The sequence below is a fragment of the Rhamphochromis longiceps genome, linkage group LG16 (genome assembly GCF_057381845.1).
Source record: "Rhamphochromis longiceps isolate RC_006_pf linkage group LG16, R_longiceps_female_GT1.1, whole genome shotgun sequence".
Classification (NCBI taxonomy): Eukaryota; Metazoa; Chordata; class Actinopteri; order Cichliformes; family Cichlidae; genus Rhamphochromis; species Rhamphochromis longiceps.
The window spans coordinates 17004827-17032816 of NC_140572.1; the positions used below are offsets into that span (position 1 = coordinate 17004827).

A 27990-nucleotide genomic window follows, 5' to 3' on the forward strand; every position below is an offset into this window, starting at 1 on the left:
AAAAAGGCAAGGTGAGGTTTATTGAAGAATTCATGACAGTTTCTTTGCCTCTCGGTAGCCCTCGTGTTGACAGTCTTTTGTTAAAACACAGTGATGCACACATTATTGTAGAAGTCAAGACTCAGCACCTGAACGTGCTTTACATTAGATATCAAAAAGAAGCTTTTATCATAACTCTGAATAAAAGAAACAAAGGCCATCTTTGGCACAAAAAATGAACATGATGGGGAAAAAAATGCACCTTTTTTGTGTTTTTAAATTACCAATATTTGGTAACTGTTGGAGTTCTTGTCATAGTAAAAACCAAAAGATTGCAAACAGATGTCACTTCATTTTGATTGAATGAATTTGCTTTTGGAAAACAATCACATCTTTGGTTCGGTGACCTATTTCTAAGATTCACAAATTCTGTAGTTAAGCAAAACACAGGCAAAAAGAGGCAGGGGAGTGGTGAAGAATGGATGTTTAACAATTTGTTGTTTGATATGTTTTCCTTTCTTAACTATTTAGAAAATCCCTGCTGTAAAGATGTGGCCATTTCTCCATAAAGTATGAAACGTTTGGCCTGAATTTGAACAAAATCGCATCAATTACAAGACAAATTCCCACCCTGACCGAGACGATCGGGCTCGATTCGTCAGCCTTGCGTGGAACAGCTGCTGTGCTCTGGGTAAAGGATCCCTAACATCAACACACTGCATTGTCTGCCACAGAACATGCCCACATGTACTGACATTTAAAAATAAAAAGTGAAACAGACAAATGTGTCATCGCAACTTGTCACCAAGGACGGAAAGAGTGATAGACACTGTTAGTGGGTACTTTTTCCCCCTCCCTTTGATAGACATCACCTTGGTTTAAACGGAAGGGCGTTTTCTCAAAGTGAAGTCAAGCCCAAGACTGCTTTGCTTTCAATCAGAACCAGTGATGGTGAGTCAGACACAGGGGTGGGCTAAAACAAAACTGAAAAGGGAGCCAGGGACACTTGCTGAACTCATAAAACTGTCTGTCCTTACAGCCAGGCAGTTCACATCACAGTGTGTGTTTGTGTGTGCCTATATACTGTATATATTACCCTATATTAGGAGAGACTCCCTACCAGTGAATAGAACACTCAAGTGTCTTCAAGTTTTCTCCTTTACTGCTGCTCTGCTCACCTAAACACTTGAGTTTTAACGCAAACATGCTGACGTGTGACAACCAGCAAAGCAACTGCCACTGTGTGTTAGATCTACAGGACTAGCTACCTGCATTCAACTGTTACACACAAAACAAAAGAGAAAAAAAAATCGCATACAGACTTTTTTCTTCTCTGAGAGAACCATGTGATGTACATTCAGATCACTCCTCCACCTTGGTCTGTTGTTCGGCGCCCGGGGAGTGTGAACTCTGTCTCAGTGTCTGATCTTTGTGCTAAAAGAAGGCGACACCGCGGTCAGTCACACAGGAAACTGAAAAGGCAGACAACCACACATCCTGCCTGAGCTTTGGAAGAAACACTTCCTCCTTAAAAGTAGCAAGTGCAAGTACTAAAGCTCTCTCACGTGAAGGCAGTGAGGCGATGCCAAGAGATAAACATGATACTATATACGTATCCGCAGAAGTTTAAAGCCTAATATGGCAGATGTGTGCTCAGATGTCTCTGTAGGTGGGCGAGGTGGGGAACGACACATTTTCACCGTGATCTTTGGAGAGAAATTACATTCACAAAAATTTCAAGTCAATTAAACAGAAGTAACAAAGCAACATCAATAGCCTGAGGCTGCGCGTCCATCGCAGACACAAGTTTGAAGATATCAAAAACAACGCGATCTTCACTCCAAGATCAAAGACACTGGTAATGGCTATAAGTTGACCCTGAGGTCCAAAAGATTATTTGCCAATAGGCACCTTCTGTTCACTACTTTTGTAGTGTTGCTGAGAATGAAGGTAGTGCTCAAAGAACAAAAAAAACATTGCAGGAGCAGATCCGTTTCTCACTCTCACCAAAAAAATCTCAGAAGTGAAGGATGGTGTGCATCTTGATCTCACCTTCAAACTGGCAGTGAAATGGATGAGACGAACAGTGGCTCCAATGCACTATGGGAACGGTCTGTTTGCTAATACAGATGAAACTCTCCTCCCACTACGCTATTATCTTCTGACGAATGTCACATAGATATTTCCCTATACAGTCTGCGCGTCTCCACTTCAGACAAAACACATTTAGAAAGAAAAAAAAAATAGTGTACAGCTCTTGTACAGCATTACAACAATGCGGTGGAACTCAGCAGCTTTCCACAAAACAGTCTTCATTTGTTCATTTTGGTATCTGCCTGTGCGTCTGGCCCACAGCAGCCGGCACCCTGGTTGCCATCAGGGCTTTTTGGCTGCTGTTTTGGCTTTCCCGTTGGGCCCTGTTTTGATCTGGGTCATCTCTACATCTGTCAAGGCGTCAGGAGGAAGGCACGAGCGCATGCGTTCAATGGTTCTCTGGTAAGCTGCCCTCTCCTGCTCCAGAGAGCGAATCATGTGCTTCATTTTGCTCTCCCGAGAAAGGAAGTTCTCCATGCTCGTCTCCAGAGTCTGAATCTTTTGCCGCGCAGCCTGGAGGACACAAACATTGTATGTTAGAGCACACAGAGTACAATGTATAGACTAACATTTAAACAGGAGGTGAAACTAATACAGGTTACAAAATACAGTTACAAAATCTCAGAACTAAACTAAAAGTCTAAAAAGGAAGAATTTGTAACTTGTAGTCACACGATAGCACGTGACCTTTTTAAAAGTGCAAATCAAATATGATTTTATTTCTTACAGAATCACAAGCACTTGTTAAATGTTGTACGAGCAGATTTCCAACACCATAGGTGTGACTCAGACGAGACAGATGGGACAGTAAATAAATATTTCTTTAACGTGTATTTATATGAAGACCATCAGGTGTGACTTTACTGGTTCTACTTTAAACATTAGTGAAGCGATATCTGCAGAGCATGCAGCATTTAGTCCCTTTGTCTTACAAACACTGGTACTGTGTTTTTAACTTGTGTTTTAGTGCCATCTATAGGTAGTTTTAGGTACTACTACTGGCTTCAAAATTGTCTCCACACAGTGACACTGGGTTAAAATGTTTACCTCAATTATATCATAGTCACGTCAAAATTAAGTAACACCCGGCAGGGGAGTGGGTGGGGCTGGGGTCTCATAGAGGTTTGAACCTTCACTTCCTTACCTGAAGTTTTTCCAGCAGCTCCATATTTTGCTTCTTCAACTGCGCATTTGTCTTCTCCAGCTTGTCAAGCCGCTCAGAGTCATCAGGCAGTGGTCCAGATTCTAACATCTCATCTTGTAGAACGTGGTACTCCACTTCGTATGCTTGCAGCTGCTTTGAGATGTCCATCTCCATTACCTGGCCATCAACAGACAGATAGATGCCACTGAAAGACAGCTCGTTATCGTACAACACTCTGGTACCAAAACATTAAGGTCAATGGAAATGCACCTGCATGGAGTGTTCATCAACAAATAGCCACAAAAAGACCAAAGTGATCTTACAAACAGCTTCAAATCACGTGGGCACCTTTCTGAGGTAAAAGCATATTCTGAAGCTTTACTGACACAGGCCAAGAGACTGGTCATCGACCCCCTGGCAATCACAAGTCGCTAGGGAACAAAGTGCATTCTTCGACACCAACCATGAATTTCAGTTATTTAGTGGTTGATGGATGTTGTAAGGATTTGAGCTTTGAGCTTTCACTAGTATCAAATTTGGGCCAGGATGCACTTCCAAGTGTTACTGTTTGTTTAATAATCTGGCACTGTAAAAAAAAAAAAAAAAAAAAAAAAAAAAAGGGCAGTTTGTGTACCTTAGCAATGGTCTGCTCCATCTGTGTGTGGCTGAGGGCGGGGAGTGTCGTTTTCAGATAGTCCACAATGCTCTCAAAGCTGTCACACTCAACTATCTCCCCCTCATGGCTGCCCAGCAGACAGAGGGCCACTTTAAAAATCACCTCAGACCCCTCGACAAACACAAAATCTGAAAAACAGGCAATACATAAACCAGTAGTGATTTACGATGTTTTTCCTCGAGCTGTAGGGCTTAGCAGACAATTCAATTATCATATCCAATTTTGCATGTGAGCAAACAAACCATTAATCTAAAAAGAAAAAGTAAAAAAGATATGTATATACCAAAGATCCGGGACACAAAGCCGAGTGGGAATTGCGAGGCAAAGAGCGTGAGGAACCACGGCGCGGCGTAGAGGCTCGGGCAGATCTCGTGCTCCTCAAAGTGGTTGTACAGCTCACGGTGATAGTCGTGCAACAGCCTGGTGAGCTGGTACATCTGAATCTGCACACACACATAAACACAGAAGCAGGTCAAAACATGCTGCGTCAAACTGGTATGTCAGGACTTGTTAACAGAATGTCACAGAGCAATCCAGGAATCACAAGCTGGCAAGCCAACTTTTATCCAAACACAGAGCCCTTTAAGTATTATTATTTCATAGACTTGCTCAGACATGCGTCACGGCCAGACATTTGATGATCTGTGCTCTTTAACAGCACGTTAGTCAAAAGTACAACCAATAGAAAAAGGAAGCAGAAGTTAGCTCAGGCTAAAATTAGACAGTTATCAAGTTTTACAATTTCCTGACAGTTAAAAAGAAAGCAAGTAATACCTTTAGCTCCCTCAAACTGAGCCACTGTGCAGAGAAAACAGACGAAACTCCTCCTGACTTTAAAAACTTTGGATTAAAAGTGTAAACCCTGCAGGGAAGAGAGACCTGGCTCAGCAGTTACCTGAAGCGGATTAAATATTACCACGCCTGCTGATGCTGTAACTGCAGCGAGGTCAGATGATGTTTAACAGATACAGAGCAGGAGTGGTTTGACTAAGAGGTGGAGACACTTAACTGCTGTTTGCTCTTGGTAGCTAATAAAACCCACACAAGGGTTCATGCAGCAGTAAGTAACAGCTAAAAGTGAATGTTTACAGCATTATAGCAGTTATGCAGTAACAAGCATTTGTTACTGTATAACTGTTTCGAATAGATTGGAATTTGTTTAAACTGAACGCCACCTTTGGCAATGGACATTTGCATGTGTAATTGTGCACAGCATTGTCTTTAAGGTCAGCGGTGGCACTGGAGCTTAACATTTGCAAATATTCCTGCAATACATAATGAACACAAACACTGGACATTGTGACAGAATAAGTTGTTCATTCCACCCACTGACCTGCAGAGAGACCATGTCGGGTCTGTACTGCCGCCTTATGCCGAGGTCATACATGAGAAACTTCAGCATGTCAAAGGCCTGCTCTTCACCCATGTGGAGGAGCAGAACTCCAGCCACAAAGCTGATACCCTGGCAGTAGCCAACCTGTGCAGCACAAGAATTTTAAAAAAAATGTTTAAAAAGGGGGTTATTGCAAATTTCACAACAATCATTACAGTACAGGCCTTAAAGTGAGCCACTGTGGGGATTACAGTATGTACCTCTGTATCCAGCAGAGAGTAAGCTTTCAGGAGGTTGTAAAGGGAGAGCTGTCCAGCGCCAAGCTGGGCTGAGAAGTACTGGTGGGTGGGGAAGGTCCGGCCTAATCAGAGAGAGATAGTGAGAGTAAATGTGAGAAAAATAACCAGGAATTGTTGTTTTCTGGTTAACACATTAAACTACGAGCAACAATACTGAAGTGACAGCTCTGAAAACAGTCGCCTTTGCTGAAGGACCAGCTGAGGCCATCTTCAGATTTCCGGCCTTCCTCAACATATATAATCATAAACAGATACAGCGTGTGTCATGTGAAAAAGAAAGTTTCTCTGTGAATTCCTGTCGAAAACTAAGCATAACCTTACTGTTCCCATTGGAATTCAGAGGTTCTGTAGCAGCCAGAAGCTAATTAATATATATATCAGATGTTTATATCAGTTTGCTGGTCTGGAGCTTTCAGGTGTGTGTTAACACAATACCACAATCTTCCCAGGAGTGGACGTACCAGCAAATTCACCAAAAGGTCAGACTATATAATGTTCAAAGAAGCTGTAAAACACCTGAGAGCTTAATCTCAAATCTTACAGGCCTCAGTTAGCATGTTAAATGCTCGAGTTCATTACAATCAGAAAAAGAATGAAGTATTGCAGCTTGTTTTGAAAGGTTTCCCAGACTTCTGCAGTCCTTTGTCCTTTGGCCATAATGCACAGCACCACATTTGGCAAAAACCAAACACAGCATATCAGCACAATATGCTGTGAGGGGTGATGATTTGGGATCGTTTTTTAGCCACAGGACCTGGGCACCTTGCAGCCAAACAAAGTATTCTACAGTCAAATGTGAGGTCAAAACTGAGCCATGCAACAGGGCGATGATCACAAGCACACAGTCAAATCTAGATCTTACACCAGATTGTTCATAAACAAATGCCTGAAAACCCCAATGAAGTGAAGCAATGTTGCAAAGAAAAGTAGGCCAAAATACCTCCACCCTAATGTGAAAGACTGACAAACGTATACATGTTAAAGGAGAGTCTACAAACTGAATCATGGGGTGTACTTTCTTTTTCACATAGACACAGAAACCTTTCTACATGCATAGATTGTATCCGTATCTTCGATGAAATTCGTGGGTTTTTGTGGTCCTGTGCACACCTAAATCGACCAGAATGGCATGCTGCTGTGCGGTGAGCTGCTTGAGGAGGTCATGGTAGTGGGTATCCAGGGCTAGCTGACGTGGCGGGAGTCTGTGACGCAGCCGGTGCTGATGGGAAAGAAGCAACCAGACTTCCCCGCGTCTGCTCTTTGGAACTCCTGCACACAAAAAACCACAACAGAAATAAAAGAAACAATGTTAACTTACAATGTTTTTTGTCCTGTGGGGAGTTTCAGATTTATTTATAGCGCTGTTTACATGCCACTGGTGATACGGTTTTCTTTTTTTCTTTTTTTAGTGCCTCTCACCTTGGCAGAGGGCACGATACATTTCTTCCTTGTCTTGTGGGACCGTTGTTCTGCCCGGGGCTGTCAGTTTTCTCTCCCACAAAGCCTGTGCATCTTTGGAGCACTCGCTCACTTCTTGGTAGTTAAGCTTCATCTTGCGGATGTGCAGCTCATCTCGGCTCGCTGCAACAGAATGTATATGAATATATATATAAATATCAGTATAAAAAGCGACCGACTCATATTTAATACATTAAAGTCCATTAAAGACTCAGTTTTCAGAAAGAAACAAAAAATGAGACTAAAGGCCAACAACTTCGAAATAAGCCCCTATAACTTTGGATTTGTAGCAAAGAATAATGACAATTAAAAGATTTCATGTTCCAGAGAAAGCGTGGATACAAAGCATCGTGGCTTCAACCTTTAATCACTGGATAACATGGAAACCCTTTTCACATAAACGCAAGCCACAATGGGCATGGAGAAACTTACAACAGCATAATGGGAGCACAAAAAATAACAGAAATCATAAAGTATGATCACCATGCACGCAAAAAAAAAAGCTGAATCGAATGGTACAATAACCAGCCACCAGACGCATGCAAAAACATCTGCTTTTATTTTTATCCCAAATTCTCCTTTTATGTTGCTTACCTTCTATTAAACAGTTATTCACAGTTAGGTCCTCAGACCAGCATTGATGTCATAGTAGCAAACAAAGGGAAAGAGATGTGTTGGTGTTCAGAATATAAAAGCGACACATAGTACTTCTCCTGTCTGTCACTGGAAGCAACATATTTATTAGGTCCATGGTTTGATCTGGGCATTTACAAAATATTATGATCTTAGGTCTTTTCTTTAGCATTTTAAAGGGTAACTTCATTAATCATTCATTTATAATAAGATAGCTGTTCCCAATCGCCAAAAATAAAGCCCCAAAAGCCCCCAAAATAATCAGAATCAGAATCAGAATCAGAATACTTTATTGATCCCTGGGGGAAATTATTTTTTTGTTACAGTGCTCCATTTTAAACCAACATTAAGACAAGACAGACAATACGCTAACTAAGAATAGTACAATATATACATACATACATACATACATACATACATAAGTCACTTATAAATAAATATTTGGAAAAGAAACATGTGTAGTTGTAGCAGCAAACAGTGTGTTAAGTGGATGCGTTGTACAGGGAGATGGCCACAGGCAGGAATGATTTCCTGTGTCGTTCAGTGGTGCTTTTCGGTAATCTCAGTCTCTCACTGAACGAGCTCCTGTGACTGACCAACAAAATAACCCACTTGATGTCATTTTTTAGCCATTTGTTTCCTTGGGTTTGCAAAGCTGCATCTGGACAATCCACTGTAGCACTACTGGTGCTATTATTTCAGTCTTTTTATAAAGGAAAATTGCAAGACTTCATTGTAAGCTACACTACCGCTTCTACATAAGTTTGTCTATCTGAAAGTGCTGCAAAACCAAAACTAAATGTAGCTTTGCTCAAGTGTCCCAAAACCAGTATGGCGTTACCAGACTTCTGAAAATAAACAAAAAATGAAAGAGCTTAACGAGCTGCTAACCTCAGCTCCTTTATCTCTGTCCATGATCATAAAGCTTCAGTTGGGAATGACAAGACTTTAAAGATTGGAGTACGGGGTAAGGGTTGAGTGTAAAGTTTAGATGACAGGTGAAGTAAAGAGACAGGAGTTTAAATTATTACTGTAATAAATATCTTCCTAGCTTAATATAACTTAACAATGATATCCAAGCTTTCAAGTTATAGATACTAACAGTTACTGAGGGGAAAAAAATACTTATATACACTTTGAAGTCTTTTGCGGTAATATCAATATCAGTCATAGTACCAGGCTCCACTCAAGTTCACTATACTTTGTGTAGAATTAACTAGTTAGACTCACCTTCAAGTCTCTGATTCTCCTTCTCCATACGCAGCAGGAGGATCTGTTGGTGGATAGCTGTCCTCCAGAGAGCCCGGTAGTCAGCTGCCGTCCTCTTTGACTTCCTCTCTGACCCAGGGTCGCCTGCCTGGGGCAGCAGCTGACCCAAAGGGTCCAGAGATGAGGCACGAGGAGAGAGAGGCAACAGCTCCCTGTTTTCGGAGTCGTCTGAAACACAACATCCAACACATGGTAAATATAGAAAATATATTGTTAAGTCAAAACTTTTGGGACAATGAATGCTAGAAAATAAAGATGGGCTTTCTGCAGTGATAGTTCACAGATTGTTAGCACTCAGCTCTGCAGCTGCACACAGGCATTCAGACTGCTCTAGCTTCTGATCTGCTTTGGTTTTACAGTGTATTAACAGTCTCACTGCTCCCATCAATGCAGCAAAAAACACAGCAGGGAGCTCCAATAAACCCAGACCAATTTTAACTGAACAGAAGGACAAAAAAAAACAGAATCACTTCTTAGAGACAGATGTTTGACTGTCAACATTGGAGACAAAACTCAAGAAAGCAGTCAAAAAAATGAAACTGTTTTTTCTGGCTTCAGTCAGAAAATATTCTAACTATATATGACTAAATCAGTCGTAAATAAAAATCATGATACAATTTTGCAATGCTGCTTGGTCAAAAACCTTGTTAGAGACTTATTCATGGGGGAAAACAATGGTACAAAGCTACTTGTTCTCCCTTTTGCTTTTTTTCAACCCTCAGTCTTTGCATATAAGCCTGGAATTTAAAAATCTGTTTGAGGTACTGTCATTTCTTAGAAGAAGATTCGATCTGCCTTCTAGTAGATCTGTGGATTATACAAAGCTTTTACATTGTGTTTCTTGAACTCTTACAAGGATCGAGTTGCCAGACCTGTGCGCGGCATGGATGCAGATGGCTTGTTCATTGGCGATGCGACTCTAAGAAAGATCTTCTGTCTCCAGGAGACCCTGCGTGGGCTCAGAGGGAGACCCCCGCTGAACGAGTCACTGCTACAGCCAGACAGAGTCCTCTTCCTGCCTTCGCCATTGCTACGAGAGAAAACAGCAGCGTCAGTGACACCTGATAAACGAGTCAGGTGTCAGCTTACACAGACTCTCTTTTCAGCACACTTTTACAAATGCAGACACACAAACATAAGCACACATACACACAATGGTGGTAAAATAATACAAGCTCTCTGGACTGATAAAAAAATAGCCAAGATGAAACTTCAACATACTGCGCCAGCCACTAACTCCTTCCCAGTGTAAATGTTAATAAAGTAGCAAAGTCAGCATGTAAAAGAGAAACATCGGCCACAGCTGAGGTGCATGCACGTGTGTTCATCTGCTGAAAAAGAAGTTGGTTTAGTAAGTGGAAATGAAAAATCAGAACTGAAAAACTTCCCCACCTCGTAGCAAATGTTTTCCTTCCAACTCAGGAAATAAATGCCAGTAAAAGCTGACCGTGATGAACATTGTTGCAAGCTTGGCTGGTGCTGCTGAACTGAATACCGAACGTCCCATTTCTCATCCATGTCAACAGAGGTTTTCTACACAAGCGCACAATTACCAGCCTTGCAAGAGCAAAAGTGGGTTGTGAAAATTTAAGCAAATTTAAATTCAGTTCCTTTGAAAGTGCAGATTGCATTCTTTAGTCTGCACAAGAACAGAGCTTTTTCGCTTCTCGCTCAGTGTCGCTTAAACAGCTGGCGAGCTTGTTTAGCACACAAGAGCCCGTCGGATCACGTGGGCAGTGAAAAACAGGAAGTGACCTTGGATTGAAACAAATGGCACTGAGAAAACAATTGTTCTACACATATAACACTGTCTCTTTAACAGATTAAAACTCTTCCCCTGACCTACTACCTCTTGCTATGTTTTCATGCTCGCCAAGTCCCTAAGGGGCAAAGTTGTCATACAGTGCAATCAACAAAGCAAACTAGGCTGCGAGCACGTTGGAGTATTTAGATCAAGTGTCTCCAGTGCTGTGTCATTTAAACTTCTCATTCATCATCATTGTAAGCTGTGCTCAAAAACTTGCTCCTACTGCTGCACCATCAGGTATCAAACACACTATATTTGCTTATTTGTGAAGCTAACCATTAATAGCAACTGCTGAACATAAACGTATCAGGGAATCTTATTAGCATGACGAGTTAGAGTAGCAACTCTTGCACCAGTCAGGAAGGATGAAGGTTAAAGCTGTGAGACACAGTTATTAAAGCAAAAAGCTTGCAATGCACATGCAAATGCAACAAGGGAGGGATGCATCAGCATCCCCTGCTGAGAGAAGCAGGAAGAGGATGGCTCCAGCTGCATACATGGTGTGGAAAAAAATGAAAAAGAATTTTATCCTAAGACAAATTTGCTTTGGATATACAGAAAAAGAGATACAGGGCAATAAAGCTGGGTGTTAAAAAGGTGTTGACAGCCAATGGGAATACTGCTACTGCCAGCAAAGAACAGCCTGTCCCTCCCACCCATCTCATTCCTGATGAAGTCCCCGGTATGGGGTGCATTTCAGTCTAAGCAAGGGGGGTTGCCTGAGCACCCCCCTCTCACCTCTTGAGGCTCCCACTGTCTGGAAGGGAGTTCAGGGAACCCAGTGAGCCCTGGTAAAAGCTTTTCAGGAAAGTGGGAGCAGTGAAGGAGGAGGGGAGGCTGAAGGTGGAGGAGGAGGACTCGCTCTCTGAAACACTGCGTGTTCTTGAAACAGCCACGGGACTGGGCGGGCCAAACATGAAATGCCCACAAATAAAGAAAAACATTACACAAAACAAAGAGCTTTCGGTCCAAGCACAGAAATGAATAAGGGGAAAAAAAAACAAGTGGGGAGCTTATGAGGGATCAAAACAGTGACAGGAAACTTGTGATGCTATTGTTCGAGGACAGCGGGGCAGAAGGTGAAGAGATTATAGACTGATCAAAGTGCTGCAAATAGATTACAATGTCTGTGCACACACACTGTTGACGCGATTAAAAGAAAAGCAACCAGTTCTAATGATTAAGTTAGCATTAGCCATATCTTCAAACAAAACACAAAAGCTCAATCCAGCAAAGGCGGAAAGGGAGGGGATCTGTATAACTGCAAAAAGGAACAAATTATTAACTCCTGCAAATATCACCAAACAGACGCAGAACCCTTCTTTAAAACTGCAGAGGGTGATTAACTGTAAACTAGCTTATATTTACCTGCTTTGCAGCAACTCTGGGTTAACGGATTGCTGCCTGCGAAGCGGAGTCTGTTTGTTCTGTATTGGCAATTGGCCGTCGAAGGAGATGCGTTTTTTCACAGGTGGATGGCTGAAGGTGTGAGCGCGCCGACGAAACTGAAAGCCAGCTTCCGGGTCTTCGTCTGGGAAGGCAGGAGGGGAACCTGGGGGGGAGTGACCAGGAGATTCCTCATCCTGCTGAAGAGGACAGAATGTGTAAGGCGGGAAGCAGTCAGTCATATTTATGACTTCACTGTTTTCCAGTGATGCATATTTAATGACATTTTTTATGAATGGCTTAAATTTCTGAGGATCATACAATCAAACAAAAAGTCAGTGACAGAAGGCAAAAGTCAAAAAGTGAAAAATCAGTCCATGTTTCACTGGAAGTTAAACCACACGACACAGCTCACAGCCAAGTTAAACACTCAATCGCACACTCACCTATTCAACCCACAGCAAGCCTCAGTCCATGGTTCAACTTTATACTCCACGCTATCACTCCGTGCTGCCTCATGTCTGGTGGCACAACTCCCACATCTATTGTATTCTAATGGCCAGTGTCCTGTGACTCACAACATCACACACCATTGGAGGGGAGGACCTCGGTGACACGCAACTGTACACGAAAGCCCTCCTATCTCCTTCCATCATGCTTTTAGAGACCTCCCTATTTAAGATCAGGGTTAGGTCATGCTGCTGCTTTCAATGCGCTCTTTTTTTTTTTAAATGTAGCTGATGACATTAAAAAATTGAGGGCTACAGCTGATGACATTATAGACTGGAAAGAGGTCTGTTTGCAAATCACGCTAGACGATGATGTCATCTAACAACCTGATGCTGTTGTTAATTTTAGGAAAAACTGATGATAGAATTTTACTCAAATCAGAGACTTTTGCAGTAATCTCTCTTACGTCAGGGTCGAGAAGACAAATCCAGGCCACACGTGGCTCAGCAGATGCGTAACTGGACATCCTGAGTGGGATTTCCTTTTCACCAGCTCATCACATCCTGACAGAATCCCCACGAGACTACTTACTCATTTAATCCCAATCAAAGCAACTTTTTCCGGACTTTTTAAAGACATCTCAATGACAGAAACCTTTACTTGAACCTCATAAATTAAAATGATATATGTCACTCCATGATAAATGATCGCTTACATTTGTTAAAACCTGCAATAGCCAGTGTGGCTAATCATAGATAAAAGAAAGAGAAATAATAGCTTAATAAATTCCCAGACACTTGGAGCTGCCATTTGAAGACTGGTATTAATAATCGTCCTTACTTGGCGGTTAGTATTCTCAATAAATCTGATATGACAGTATTAACACATCCGGTGAAAAAAGTCACACATCTGCTACAAGGAGAGAGTATTTCATACTTTTGCGGCCTCAGTAAAACAAGTAACACTTCTTTTCTGTAGTTTTAACCCTTTAAAGTCTGTTTGCAGGTCTCCAGCAGGTTTGTGACTGTAGAGGCCGTTGTAATAATACCAAATTAAAATCATGATACAACGCCAAATATTGCCTTTCAAGCTTATTAGAATTGTACAGTCTCTGTTTTTGCCTTATATGCTGTACTTTCATTGTATGTTTCACTGAATCACTATGGTGATTTCCCATTTTCCTAAAAAAATATGAAAAATGAAGGACGGCTCGAGACATTTGCACAATATTCTACAGCATGTGCTTTATGATGTGTTATATAACAATACAGTGGTTCCTCGTTTATCACGGGAGTTGCGTTCTAAAAATAGCCTGTGATAAGTGAAATCCACAAAGTAGCCAACGTTATTTTTTTTACAATTATTATAGATGTTTTAAGGCTGTAAAACCCCTCACTACACACTTTATACACTTTTCTCAGACAGGCATGAACATTTTCACACTAATCTCTCTTGTTTAAACACTCTCCAAGTTCTAACCTTCGTAGAAAATTAAGTCCAGTATCATAGAATGAAACCAAAGTGCAAAATGTTTTGTCAACATATTTGTGTTTGTTGATCAGAAAACTTACAAACATACAGTGCAGCACTTCAGAGTCACACTGCTAGCGATTGAAGATTTATGTAAATTTGACAAGCTGGACGCATTCTGTACTGTACAGAAGACACGGCACGAGATTGATTGACAATGGTCTATAGCCAATCAGGATGCAGAACACAATGCACGGTAAAAAACAAAAAACAAACAAAACAAAAAAAACCATGCAAAAAATCCAGCATCCCTGTGCTGCATCGGCATTTTAGTTACAAATGCGTTTGCTGCATTTCAAAGAAACCTCTTTAATTAATTCTAAGTATAGAATTATAAAATAATTGCTACACCAGCCACAACTTTATGTTGGGTTTGGTTTAGCCTAACCTAGCCTTTAGATTGTAAATTGGGTGCCTGGCACTCAATTGGTTAATTTGCTTGTTTACTTGTTCATCGTAGCAGCGTACTGCTAAACCCATCATGACTGATGAGGAGTCAGAGGGACCATATCACGCTCTCACTCCACATTTTGCACAGCAGTAACCACAAGGGAGCCAACAACCTTAAACGGCTCACTAGCATCTCTGTACACACGTTCCCTCTTGTACTGTTCTGCCTTTTTGTCAGTGCAAGCTTGATCACAAAACTATGTGGGGAAAAACGCAGCACAAAATCGTTTCTCCTCATGCGAAGAGGACTGTTGGCAGATCCACCTACTGACACTGATGAAAGTGAAAGTATTCTTATCGACCTGCCCCTTTCCCGAGGACACAGTTGGAATATAGCATGCTTTTAGATGCCACGGGGTAAGAGTGAGAAGTCTCAGAGTCCCCCGACTGAAGCTCTGGGAATTCTCATGTTCATCCTCAAGGACACTTACTCTTTCAAAACTGCTCATGCTTCCCATGCTTCCCAAGCGGCCGCGCATTCGACTGGCGCCCTGGTGACAGAGATGATTGTACAAAAGTTATAAAAACACAAGTGGGTAAATTTAAAAAAATAAATGAATAAATTTTAAAAAAGTAAAAACACTCTTTTTTTTCTTTTACACAATTGTTTCTGACAAAAAGAAACAGCGATTAGATTAAGAGTGAAGCAGAAAGAAACAAAGGGAAAACGTTTCCTTGCTGCCTAACAGCATTATTGTTCAGCTAAGTCTAAGGCAGCAGAGTTCTCCTGGACGCCTCTGCTAAGGAATTATTCTGCTGTCTCACTGGCAGATATGGGTCAATCCAAATCCCTGTGATGACAGTGACACAGAAACAGAAACCTAGAAGACTAGTAAGAGGTAAACATCATGGCGGCTCTACTTTCTGTCCGTTGCGGAGACATAAAAGACAGGGATAAACTGGGGGAAATAAGTAAATGGTTATAATAATATAACGGCAGGAAATGGGGAAGATAAGGCAGTGGCAGAAAAGGAAACATGTTTAAAAAGACCCACCCTTGCAAAGATATTCTCCAGAGAGCTAGTGAGGGATGAACGCGCTTTATTCTTAAAAATGTCGAGCTTGAAGCGACTGCCGGTGGCTGTGCCATCTCCTGCTGCTGAGCTGTTTGCTGCATTCTGTTAGACAGCAAAAGAAAAAGATTTAATTAACAAGACTTCAATGAATTTAATTATAAACCAAAACAGGTTCACTGTACGAATACAGTTGCAGATCCTGTGATAAAGCCTGCAAGAAACAGCCAATAGCTGCTAACTGCTTTAAAAGAAGTGGTGCTGCTGCTGGAGACTGCGCTATGATTGATAATATTTAGCATGCAGATCGCTCAGGGTATATCATTCCAAAGCAATTATCCACAATCCTCTCATACTTTAAATGTCGTGTTTCCCCTCTCAGCAACTCACAGAACGTAAACAGCGGTTCATTGTAGGTCTCAGGGAGAGGGACATCTACATCTATACAAAGCAACAAGCTTTACATTTAAGACAGCAGCTAAGGAGTTCTTTTACCATCAATATTTCTACACAATCCCTTTATCAACACAAAGTCCAAAACAAAACCTTAGGATACGGTCTGAGAAATTCAAATTTTATGCCATTTCATGCAAGCGATTTTCAGAACCATCAGGGGTCTGAATTGACGTTTCTCAGATTTCATGTTAAGGACCACTAGAAACATTTTAAGGATCCAGCCTGTCTGTTTGTTTTTGCTTTTCAAAGTGAAATTTAGAGTAAAACCAACAAATCGATCGACAACTGTGATGTCGCCAAGTGTCGATTCTCTATTCAACAGAAACACCACTTTGCTGGAAATTATTTCTGGACCGTAAGCTTTCTCGTGCCCTTACCTTAGGGGCCTCTCCAATGTGGAGGTGGGACTTTTGTTTGGTTTCACAGAGCTGTCTCAGATGAAGAATCACAAGCTCATTCTCCTCCTGGTCTGACGCAGGCTTCAGTCTCTGCAGAAATGAATGCACAAACACTCAAGTGTGAATCAACAGCTGTAAGAAATAATATGTTTGTATCAAAGTGTCACCTCCATTGCCAGACCTGAACTCGCTCAAAAATCTCAGCTTGCTCATTGTCGGTCAGCTGGGAGAGATATTTCTGGATGGATAACTTTGCTCTAGGTGGGTAGAGACCTGGAAACAGAGAAGATGAAATAAGCTGTACTCTTTAACTTGCTTTAACTCAGAGAAAATTCAATATATTCATGAGTCAAAGCCAAGAGAAGTGCCAGATGTCTGATGCAGGTGACATGACCTACCTTCAATCCTCTCGCAGAGCTTGTGCAGGTCATGCATGGGGCAGGCTTCGCATAGCTGGATCTGAGTCTTGTTGCTTTGTAAGGCGGCTGCTGTACTGAAGGCCTGCTTCAGCGTCAGCATCACCTCGTCCACCTGACACGCACAGGCGAATGAACACACACACGCACAAAGAAAGAGATGTTTGCCACATGCACTTAAGAATTTCATTTTATTTACATAATTCCTGTGACTCACCAGGGATTCACTGGCACACTGGAAAATGTAGCACACGTACTGACTGGGACCAGACTCTGAGTGGTGCCGACAGATGAATCCAAAATGGTCAGTATGTTTGATACCCTGGGGATGGGAGCAAAAGACAAACTAGCCTCAGAGGCCTGGGATAGCTGTGGAACTTTATAGCACATCACCATAATGATGATTTAATTATATCATATTTAATTACTAAACAACCAACAAAGGTGAAAAGAAGTGTATTCTTACATTACTGACAAAGATCTGCCACTAAATTAAGGAATAAACACTAAAGGTCTGCTCTTGTGTAAAGATGAGCAAAGGCTCTCTGTGATTAGATTCCAGTTGCTAGGGCTGCAGCAGAGACACAAGAGAGACCTTTTCAGTAAACATTACAAGTAAATATACACCAACCTGACAGCACGATGAGATATCCTTGAAGTTCTTCTCCAGGACCACAGTTTTACTGTCAGGACTTATAAGGTTTACTTCAAAACGTCCAACCTATGAAACACGAGAGACCACGGTCACACAGAGTGAAGTAAAAACATGTAATAGATGCATGAAAAGTTCTCACAAAACAACACGGATGGGAGAGCATGTGTGTAAACACACTGGGATCTCCTGTGATGTTAAGCATTTTATGACTAGGACTATAATTATTCCGGGACCCGATTGGCAATAGAGATAAAAGACGCTCACGTGCGCTTTAAAATCAGGGTCAGCGAGTCTCCGCTAATGATTTTTCCTCATAATTGACTGCTACGTACAGTATCACATCGAGCGTTGTGCTCTAGTTTTTAAAATTAGCTTCATGACGAAACAGGCATGGTGCGTGAGGAATGGCAGCTGGCTCACAGTGCGGCGCACATGTTTCTCATGAAGCAGCGACCGTGTGTTATCACAGGAGCAGTGGTGAAGTCAGTTTTTTTTTTTTTTTTTTTATACCACAGGAGTTACGGCCTTATTAACTGGAACAGTTACACCAGGCCAAGCTGGTCTACACATTATAGCTGCCAGCCACGTGCACATAAAAATGATTTGCGGTGGTGTGAACCTCAGCAGTGAGAGTCTATGCAAAGGAGGCCTCCGTGACAAACAGCGCTGAGGCCAGCGACCATTTGGTTTTCTGGTGTAACAGATGGAATCAAGTTTTACAACACAAATTATGGTTTGGCATGAGGAGCTTAAAAAAATCCATCCATATTATTGAAAAGGGTATGTTTAGAGTGGAGTAAATCCAAAACAATGCAAAATAAGACACCCGGCCAGCCCAACTGTACACTGCGTGCACATACACGTAAGGTGGACATCCCTTTAAGCTCACTGCAAATTATTTATTAAGATATAAATGATGCCTTCAGGGCCCAGGTCAGTCACTTCTCTCCATACTAGACAAAGATTTTCATGTGAGAACACTGTTATTTTGAGAAGTGTTCTGCATCGAACCGAAGGAAAGAACTTGAACAGTCATTTGGACAAAGAGAAGAGAAGCGCTCTCACTGTGACACCAACACATTAGCAGCAGTACAGCACAGCCCTTTACTCCGTTCAACTTCTCCTACCTGAAAGAGCATAGTGCGGTTTTTGTCTGCATCCGAAGGCTGAACGTGATTTGGTGCGCTAGCGTGACGACGGCGTGTGGAAACCATGACGATGCCTTCTCCCGGCTTCCTCTGCAGACTCCCCACCATGCTGCTGCAGCGTGTCCGAAACTCCTGGGGCTCCTCGAATCCCGAGTCCTCCTGGATGGACTCGGGGAACGCTCCTCGTAGGTTGCTCTGACTGCCGCTGCTGAGAATACCTTTACCTGGATCAGACACATCAAACATGAACTCACACCTAAGTTTAGAAAATTACATCACTAGAACCTTTAGTCGCTATTGATCTAATGGATATACTCCAGTGCTGTTCTACCAAGTACACAGGATTACCCAGTTTGACTGAATCATTAAATTAACCTAGATTTTTCTACTGACCTCTTGTTTTTAGTAAATGGTTTACTTGCCTCCTGATGAACATAAAGTGATAATAACAGAGTTATTATAATTGTGTATTTTTTACTTAGTTTTTATTTTAATTTCATTTTCATCTTGTTTGTAATTCAGTTTAGTTTCACTTGATTTTCTTGGTTCAGCTTAGTTTTTGTTAGTTTCAGTTTTAGTTTTAGTCTTTTTAGGAAACTCAGCGACCGCATATATTACCATAAAAACACAGAAATTTTTGAAAGCATACATTTAGAGTTCCAATAAACACATCCATCAATGTCTCGGTTATAATCATGTTTTTACCAAACTAACAGATACTAAACCCAAGGATATTTCCTATAAATATTTTATCTTTATTACAGTTTTTTTAAGTCTAGTTCCTATTTTTGCTTGTATAGCCAGCAACTTGATAATTACATAAATGTGGATGGCTGCCACATTTTGTGAAAAGTAAGCGTGCAACTTGCTGTTTTCCATTTGGAACACTAGCCTGTCAACATAACAGCGAACACAGTGTAATACAAGGAGGTGCACAAACAGAATAATCCACACTGAGTCAAAGTGAGCACTGTAAACCAACCAATAGAAGAAACATTATAATCATTATTTGGCTGAAGCTAAATTATGCAAGCAAATGTTGTCATTTTGGGTGCAGAACAGACACGTCTGTAAAGTCGCTCTTTGTCTCCTTGTGTTTAAACTTGATTTTGAGTTGCAAATCAGCTTTTGTGTCCTTGCAAAACTGACAGTAGCAGCATTTACTTACAACAATGTGGGACATGTGAACCTGACCAGCCTTCAAGTTACTTGTTGCTGTGCACACACACATCATTTCAATAAAACTTTTCCTCATCATAAATTTGTTTGAAGCGTTCGTCCCCACCTGAGGTCACGTCCTCCCCTCCAGGACCTCTGGGGTCTTCCATAGTCTCATTCAGAGCAGAGGAGAGCGGGTCTCCTTCGCCTCCCATGAGAAACTCCACAGGGGGGCTCTCCGTGGATCCTCGTTGACCGTTGAGGAGTCGAACGCGTTTGCGCTCAATCTCGTGCTGGCGAAACTTGTCGATGCAATCATCGACGAGCGTGGATGGAGCCTTCTTGTATCCGACCGTCACCTGGGATTTTTGCAACACCAACAGCATTCATTGAAGCCCTTTTTTATCTTAAAAACACTCCATTCTAAAGCCATATGCACCGATTCCTACCTTGCCACAGTAAAGCACTTCAAACTTCTGGGAGTTGTAGAAGGCCTCGTCGGTTTCCTGTTTGGGTTTGGAATCTTCCTTAAGCGCTGTTTTGGACACTTGGCGAATGTTACTAATCACCTCAGGGACCTGTAAGCGAGGCAAGTGGAATGAAAGGATGTGATGAACAGGAAGACAGGAACAAAGAAAAACCATGACAAAAAGACTAAGGGAGGTCGAGGGGAACACCAGCTTCGCAGACATTGAAAGAGCACGAGTATAACATCACCCTAAAATCTAAGACAACGCAATTTCTAACTTTTCGTCAGGTTCTGTAAAATATGAACATGAATAATGCTTCATGTCATTCTCAAAATGACAAATAAAAACTAAGAAGAAGTAAGAAATTAACAGTAAAAAAATTACGTGGAATCATATCAATACTGTTGTTTTGGTTATGCATGTTAAGACATAAATAAAATAAAACCATATTTAGACTTGAAATTTAAATAACTTGAAAAGAGCAAAAGATTTGAACAAAAACTATAACAATAGACGGACCAAAAGCTACAGTGGTGTCAGAGGTAGGCGTGCAGCCATGGGGAACACCCACTCTCTACAGCAATGAACAGAAAACAGAAGGCTGGGGGAAACTCGAGACTTGAAGGTCGATAAGCCTATTGCTGCTACACTGTGGCACTTAAACATTAGCAGGCAGCTAGTGTGTTAGTGTCATCAAAGCTTGATAACAGCTTGCTTTGATAACAAGTCAAAGATTTAAAAATTAAAAAAAAACAGGCAAAAGACAAGACAAAAAAAAACCCACCATAATTTAGGCTTTGAATACTTTTACAATGGGGACCGAACAATAGCAGTGGAGTCAGAGAGCAATGAATCACCGCTGCACTAAAATTTTGGCAGCAAACAACTGACTGAAAGCCTCGACGCTAAAGCTCCCTAAAAGAAGCAGAGTGCCTGGAACTAATGCTGCAGCCAAGGTCAGCCAAATACTGTGTTTAAGACAACAGTGAGGGCTAGAACAAACAGCAGCTCCACAGACTGCACACATCAGATCAGATAAGAGCTGGATACAGGCGGTTGAACAAATATATTTCTAATGTGGACTGGAGAGGGAAGTTGTATAGCAAAGTACATGGCGCTTACTTCAGAGGTGTGACCAGAACAACAGAGCGCAGAGAGGGGAGGGCAGGCAAACAGGAAAAGAAAAGCTGTGAATGAACTCAAACATCCTGACAAAGCCCGTGTCTGATTTTTATAAAAGGCAATGAGATCAAATGCACGTCTGCTACTGGGGCTATTTTAAAGTCCCACTTTCTAAGCGCCTGCTTTCCCACCTCCCCCCTCAAGGCCTTGCGCTTTTCCTGGCTGGTGACAGAGCGTTGCCTTGAGATGAGGAAAAGTGGAAGTGGCTGGGGTGGGGGTGATGCTCAGTCCTAATCCCACACTCCAGAAACTGTGAATGATTTTCAAACTGTTGGCTGACTTATTTCCAGGATAAAATAATATCGCGGTGATCATTTTAAGCTTCAGAAACAAATATCTGCGCTCTCTGTAAACGCGGGTTGCGAATAAATGAAAACGTGCTGTAATAACTTACAAGGGATGAAAAATAAACCACACATGGGATCTTGATGGCTACATTTTGTGTGAAAGTGCATTCTTCATTGGAAAAGACAGTGTTGACACTACGAGGTCGAGGTAAGCAAAAGGTCTTGTTGGCTGAGAACTACAGCTGGCCACCACAACACTTTGTCACAAAGGGAGGGGGGAAAAAAGAGACAGATTTGTCTAAACATTAAAAGGAGCTGCTTTATTATACATGAGTAAGATGATGCCGAAGCGTGCGATCAATTATTCCTTATCTACCCAATACAGAGTCGGCAAAGGTGCTCGCCTCTTGAAGGGAGACATGCACAGACAGGCAGGCAGAAAAGCTGTTGAGGAACTAAAGGAAAGCCAGCGTCCTCTTCCCACTAAAGCGGTTCTTTAAACTAGCGTAACATTCAGTGATCATAGGCTGGCTTCATTAAACGATATAAGCGACGGCGGTTGTGAAGCAATGCTTCTCTATAAACACCAGTAGCAGAGCAGAGCTTTAGAGCTTAGGTGAAAACAAACACGGGAATAGTGCCCTCTGAGCTGCTAGAGTCCTGAGTACTCTCAGTGCATAGCTCCCATCATGTCCAAGCGCTCTTCAAAAGCCCCTAATAACATCAGATCTTACAGTAGATGGCACATTGCTCTGCTGCTATTATCGGCAGCAATAAGCCAGACCGCTGAGAAGTTGTGGAGTCTCACGTTCGGCCACAATATCTGTGATTAGGCCTAATTAGGCTCTTTTGGAGGTGCACAGGTTATCACTGTGTCAATAAAAAGATAAGAATGGAAACAGAAAGCAAGCGAGAGATGAAACGTAATACCCCACGTCAGACCAGAAGCAATCAAAGATCGCATGCTTTTAAGTTAAAAGCATGCGATGCAAGTTCTTAGAAAGTTGCCCAAATTGAATAGAAAGACGGAAAAAACAAACTGTAGCTTATTAACGTCATAACCATAAACTTCGATTTATGGAGTTGCTTTAAGGCCAAATATCCGTCTTTGTGTGGCTCTGGCTCTGCAAGGATTTGTTCTGATGCCACTTGACATTTAAAGTTTGACCTCACTGTAGCCTGTGCTTTTCCATGTGGCTGAGGACAAATGTAAGTTGAACAAAATTCATATTTGACCACAACAACAAGCAAGCAAACAAACAAAAATTCCTTATGATATCTTTACTGCCACAGTGACAAGATGTCACAACTGGAAATTGTAATGCGTCAGTAAAACGTCTATTTTTTTTTTTTTGCCAATACAAGTGTATATGTAAACATAGATCCTGGTAATTAAACAGCTATGGAGAGACTGTTTTTCACTTTGTTAGTGCTCTGATTTTACTGAAACTTAGGAGGGAACTCACAGCCATGTGCAAAAGAAACTTTTCATAGAGTTTTACGCAGCCCTGTGAAAAACTAAGTACACACTATCATTTTCGCAGCAACAACTTGAAGTAATAATTTTCTGTCTTGTATGACTTTATCAGTCTTTTGCATGACTGCAGAGGAATTTTGGCTTGCCATCTAAAACTTTGCTTCAGTTCAATGAGGTTTGCAGGCATTTATTTATGCACAGCTCTCTAAACATCCATGCCACAGAATTTCAATCAACCTGAGGTCTGGACTTTGGGTCATTGCAACACCTTTATTCTTGTTTTTCAGCTATTCTGTTATAGATTCGCTGCTGTGGTTGGGATCATTGTCTTGTTGCATGACCCAATTTTCAGCCAAGCTTTAGCTGTCAGACAGATGGCCTCACATTTCACTCCATAATACTTTGGTATAGAGAGGAGTTCATTGTGACTGCAAGGCGCCCAGGGCCTTTAGCTGCAAAGCGAGCCCAGATCATCACCCCTCCACCACCATGCGTGACAGTTGGTAAGAGGTGTCCATATTCTTCCAAATCAGCCATACTTGTTCAGTATTTTCTCTAATTACAGTCTCATATGTAGATCTTGGGTTTTTCTGCATTCTCTCTGAGCGTTGCATGGGGTGACCTTGGGGTGAGTTTGGTGGGGTCCCCACTGTGCACCTGGCTGCCTGTCCTGTCAAAACTCACTTTTTCACATGACTGTATTTGATCCGGTGACTTATCTGTCACACCAAATTACCAGACAAGCAGCTTGCTAATAATATACATTTTTATAAAGTTAATCCAAGAACTCAAGTATTCAAAGCTGCTTGCTATGCTTATCTGACATGTAACAACATATCAGTGACTGCAGACAGTTTCCCTTTCATTGTGAACTGTGCACAGAATATCATGATAACCGGTTACAAATATGTGGCCTCAGAAATCTGGTCACATTAACAGACAGACACTGGGCCACTTTTCCTTCTCTGGGCAACAGGTGCACGTAATATAAGAAAAAAAGCTTTTCAATTCCTGTCTTTGGCACAAAAGGGAAAGGCACTTGATATAATAGATGAAAAAACAAGCTCTGCACGGTTTGTAAAGCTGAATGGTAGACAATGACTTTTCCTATTTTAGTTTAACAGTGTGTGCCACTGTGACTGAAAATGAACATCACCCACAGCAGAGACAACAGGTTACCCAGTGAGTGATTCCACAGTGGTACTGTTCCAAGTCAGAGCAGAGGTTAAAAAAAAATGATGCAGGGGTCTGTGGTTTATGCTGTGCAGGCCTTGAGTGTGTGTTGCTGGCTTGATAATAGCACAGTGGTGTTGACTGGAGACTGTGCTGAATGTGTGCCTATCAGTCTCACAGACAAGTCAAGTAAACATCTCCCACTTCAACTGAAAAAAAAAAGTTTCACTTGTGTCCAAATCTTCCCTTTGATGCTTTAGCAAAATATTATCCATGGCATGTTAATGTTAGTCTTGTTAACCCTAACAGTGAACGCGTGAGGACCGAGGCTGCATTTCAAGTCCAGGAGGTCAAACCTGATTTTTAGCACGATGACATTTGAAACACATACATGAGAGATGTCACGTTTGTAGGCAAACTGCATATTCAGGGCTATTCCTTTACCGTTTTATTTCTTAAATCCAAAAGGATCTAATAAGTTGCAGTGCTCTTGAAGACATCAAGAGTGTCTTTTCATTATAACCTTTCTCATCATTTTGATAGATGCCAAATCTCCTTACACAAGGAAGGCCTGTCATTTCTACAACTAAAAAATAGATGTGAAACCATTCCTGCCAACCAAAAATAAAGCAATATTTTTTGTGTCTTCAAAGTCAGTTTGGAAAAAAGAGAAAACGCACAACGTGGTAGTAAGAATGCTCGCAATAAATGCTGTTTATGTATGGAAAATGGGACAAACAGACTGCTAGCAGTTGCCGCAACAGGGTGTTGTACATGGCAACAGAGTACTGGTAGAATTAGCCATGCATTCCACATGGTCCACCTTGCACACGTTGCTTGGGCTTGCTGGTTGCCAAACCAGTTCTCGTTGCGTAATAGTGATGAATGAGGTACGTCCAAGATACTTTTCTCACTGCTGCACACACATTCGGGCATTAGCAGAGAGGCCAGAGACCTCGAAAGTGTGCACGCCTTAAGCTTGCTGGCGCTTCTGCTCCTCAGTTTTCACTAACACACAAACATTGTGCTCAGCCCCCTGCACAGGAAACACGATACGGCACGGGCACACTTGAGATCAATGCAAAATGTGAGTATAACTAGATATGTGTTTGTGAACATTACTGGTGCACATTTCCTGAGTCAGTGGGAAAACAGGATTAGCATGAGTAGGGATGTTAGACTTCAGAATGGGTTGCATGGAATTAGGAATTGAGGTGGCACCAAGATTAAACTGCGTTTGTTTAAGAATCTTGTATAAATAACATTCTCTACCACCAAATCAGAGAAAAGATAACTCAGATAAACACTAGGGTAGGCTACTGAGTGCAGCAACTTCCTAAAAAAATATGCTATGAACTGCTTTTCAGAAAAGAGCAGAAAGGATTACTACCAATATATATTTAATCACAGACTCCCACGTTCCTGATTTCTGGCTGTTTATTTCAGTTATTACTCAAGAGTGTTATGCTGATCGGCAAGTGAATGTGCTGACTCAATATTGTATTCAGTTGTTGTCACACCACAGACACCAGACACATGTCAGATCTACAGCAGCCCCAAGAGCGCCGAGCGCTGCAACTTCAGGAAACACAGTCCCATCTTCTCCAGTCTGACACATGATGCTGCAAAAGGGATAAACCGACACAAAGACAGAAAATGCCACTCTATAATGGGAGCTTTCAGCTATCATTTTCCCTTCGTGGTGCAAAATTGGTGAAACCATATGTCTTTTCTTAAGCTCTGGTGCACTGAGCTTCAGGGCCACTGTACTTAAGATCAGGGAAAGGCCAGGGATAGATTAACTTTGACCAAAAAAACAACAACAACAACACAGTACTGGGTTTGTCATGCCCACCATCTAGTGGCCTAAATACTTAATCCCAAAACAAACACATTTTGACCAACGACTGATCAAATATTGTGCGAGGTTGAGATTAAATTATACAGCTTTCACCTTGGAGACATTTCACTTCAGGCTTAGTTGGACATCTCATTGTTTTTCAGTTTACAACTAATGACAGGATCAGTCCACCCTTAAAAAAATAGTTTGCCTCACCATGACATCATATTTAATTTAGTCACATATACTCAGGACGTTTGATTTGGATACTTGCTTCAGGTCTTCTTAGGTGTAAAAAAAATATTATTTAAAGCTTTTTTATAAGTGTGTTCCTAATGGATCACCGCGTTACTTTTTTTGGCCTGAGTTTTGGTCCATTCATGCTCATGGTATTGAAAACTGTGCTGTGCAGAGAGGAGCAGGCCTACCTGGTTGGGGTCGCAGGCCTTAAAGACGTGACAGGACATCTCGGACTCGGGGTTGTCGGGCTGGCCCCGCAGGAGATAGGCAAAATAGGTGAGGTCATTGCTGTTGTGAATGAAGCGAGATATGAGCTGTGCTTTGTGCTCGAATATGAACACTGAGGAGTTGTTGCTGGTGGTGGGGACACATCGGATGAAGGGGGGGCAGAGGACCAGATGAACTTCCCTGGGCTGGATCACAGGGCCGCAGTCGCCTTTCTCGCACCGCCTGCGGATCTCGGCCACCAGCCACGGCAGCATGGGTAGGGTGGTCCGCCTGTCCAGCAGGGACCAGCCGATGTAAGTGAGGGCGAACCTGTTGTCCGACTTCTCCTTCTCGTCGTGACTCTCCATGTTGACCCAGCAGACTTTTCGCCCGAAACTCGATGACAACAACACAGAGCAAATCCTACTTCCAAAAAAACAACAACCCCAAAACAAAAATAAAACACTATCAATATATCTTTCCCTCTTGCCACCGAGGCTAGCTGTAGTTGTGTTTAGTTTGCAACACTTTCCATGTCCACATCCATACACAAAGTTTACGCAGCGCTCAAACAAACCTCCAACATGTGCTCGCCCTTTCGATCAGCTGCAGCTCTCCATGATGTTCAGTTTTTCCCTCAAGGATTAAAAAAAAAAAGAACTTCGAGTGCTGTCTATTCGCTGTTTTACTCCCTGCTCCGCTCCACCGTTTGCTTAGGCGGAGAACCAAGCGCTAAACACCCCTGTACTATACTGTCCCAACCAAGATAGCTTGCCAAAAACGTGGCTTTGGTTGACTCCCGTGTAAACACAAGTCACCCAGAGAAATCTGATTTCTTTGACGCGTTGGACGTTGTCTCCGAATGCGCACGCAGGGCGGCGCATTTCCAACGTCCCGGTCCTGAAATCCTAGTGCACAAACGCTTCTTTGCCACCGTTGCGATTTCTCTCTGCAGATGAACAATAAAATACAGACACTGATGCTTGTTTATCGTCTTGCGGCGCAGTCTCCCGTCAGTGATCCTTCCTTCCACAACGCCTCGGAGGCGGAGCGGCTGCGCGCCTATGACGAACCGCCCATCCATCCCATGTGCTGGAGGAGTGGGCAGCGCAGAGCCGCTGTGCGAAACGTGACAGGACGAGGCTCCGCCTTTCTCCACAGTACATTAAGTTTTACCTGGAAATGTTCTTTCTTCGTGGCACCGTGAGATGTGTTTTCAGCCCCCCGTGGCACAAGTGCCCTTGGTTCCAGCTCCCGTTGGTTGTAATTCTACCTGCCAACCGCCTCCATCAGGTTGAACCAGGGGTTGTAAAAACAAGCCCTTTGCAAAATATTATGTTTCGATAACATGTGCAATTTTTT

At 42.1% G+C, this 27990-nt stretch overlaps 1 protein-coding gene across 3 annotated transcripts; it reads right to left on the reverse strand.

Annotated features, from left to right (window-relative positions):
- tbc1d4 (TBC1 domain family, member 4) lies at window positions 1-27722 on the reverse strand. Of its 3 annotated transcripts, XM_085383937.1 has the most exons (24): window positions 27206-27721; window positions 26610-27051; window positions 20202-20330; window positions 19880-20111; window positions 18574-18818; window positions 17423-17512; window positions 17009-17113; window positions 16774-16906; window positions 16557-16648; window positions 16355-16465; window positions 15504-15626; window positions 14940-14999; window positions 12061-12278; window positions 11431-11592; window positions 9758-9915; window positions 8847-9053; window positions 6945-7106; window positions 6636-6794; window positions 5487-5587; window positions 5227-5370; window positions 4177-4336; window positions 3852-4021; window positions 3218-3394; window positions 1-2586 (listed from the first exon to the last, which is right to left on the reverse strand). In XM_085383937.1, the coding sequence occupies exons 2-24, from the start codon at window positions 26994-26996 to the stop codon at window positions 2356-2358; spliced, it is 3756 nt and encodes a 1251-aa protein (XP_085240063.1). In that variant the 5' UTR covers window positions 26997-27051; window positions 27206-27721; the 3' UTR covers window positions 1-2355. The 3 variants fall into 3 exon arrangements, with proteins under 3 accessions (XP_085240063.1, XP_085240064.1, XP_085240065.1); XM_085383938.1 differs by having other exon boundaries at window positions 12061-12275; window positions 26610-27722; XM_085383939.1 differs by lacking the exon at window positions 11431-11592 and having other exon boundaries at window positions 26610-27718.
- Between the last annotated feature and the right edge of the window lie 268 nt (window positions 27723-27990).

What these genes read in the sequence shown, in the direction of transcription:
- tbc1d4 (XM_085383937.1), bottom strand. Translation starts at nt 26,996, where the DNA reads ATGGAGAGTCACGACGAGAAGGAGAAGTCGGACAACAGGTTCGCCCTC. An exon ending in GGAGAATCAGAGACTTGAAG is followed by an intron (nt 7,107 to 8,846) that starts GTGAGTCTAACT and finishes ATTCTGTTGCAG; the next exon opens with CGAGCCGAGATGAGCTGCAC. An exon ending in GTATCGTGCCCTCTGCCAAG is followed by an intron (nt 6,795 to 6,944) that starts GTGAGAGGCACT and finishes TTTTGTGTGCAG; the next exon opens with GAGTTCCAAAGAGCAGACGC.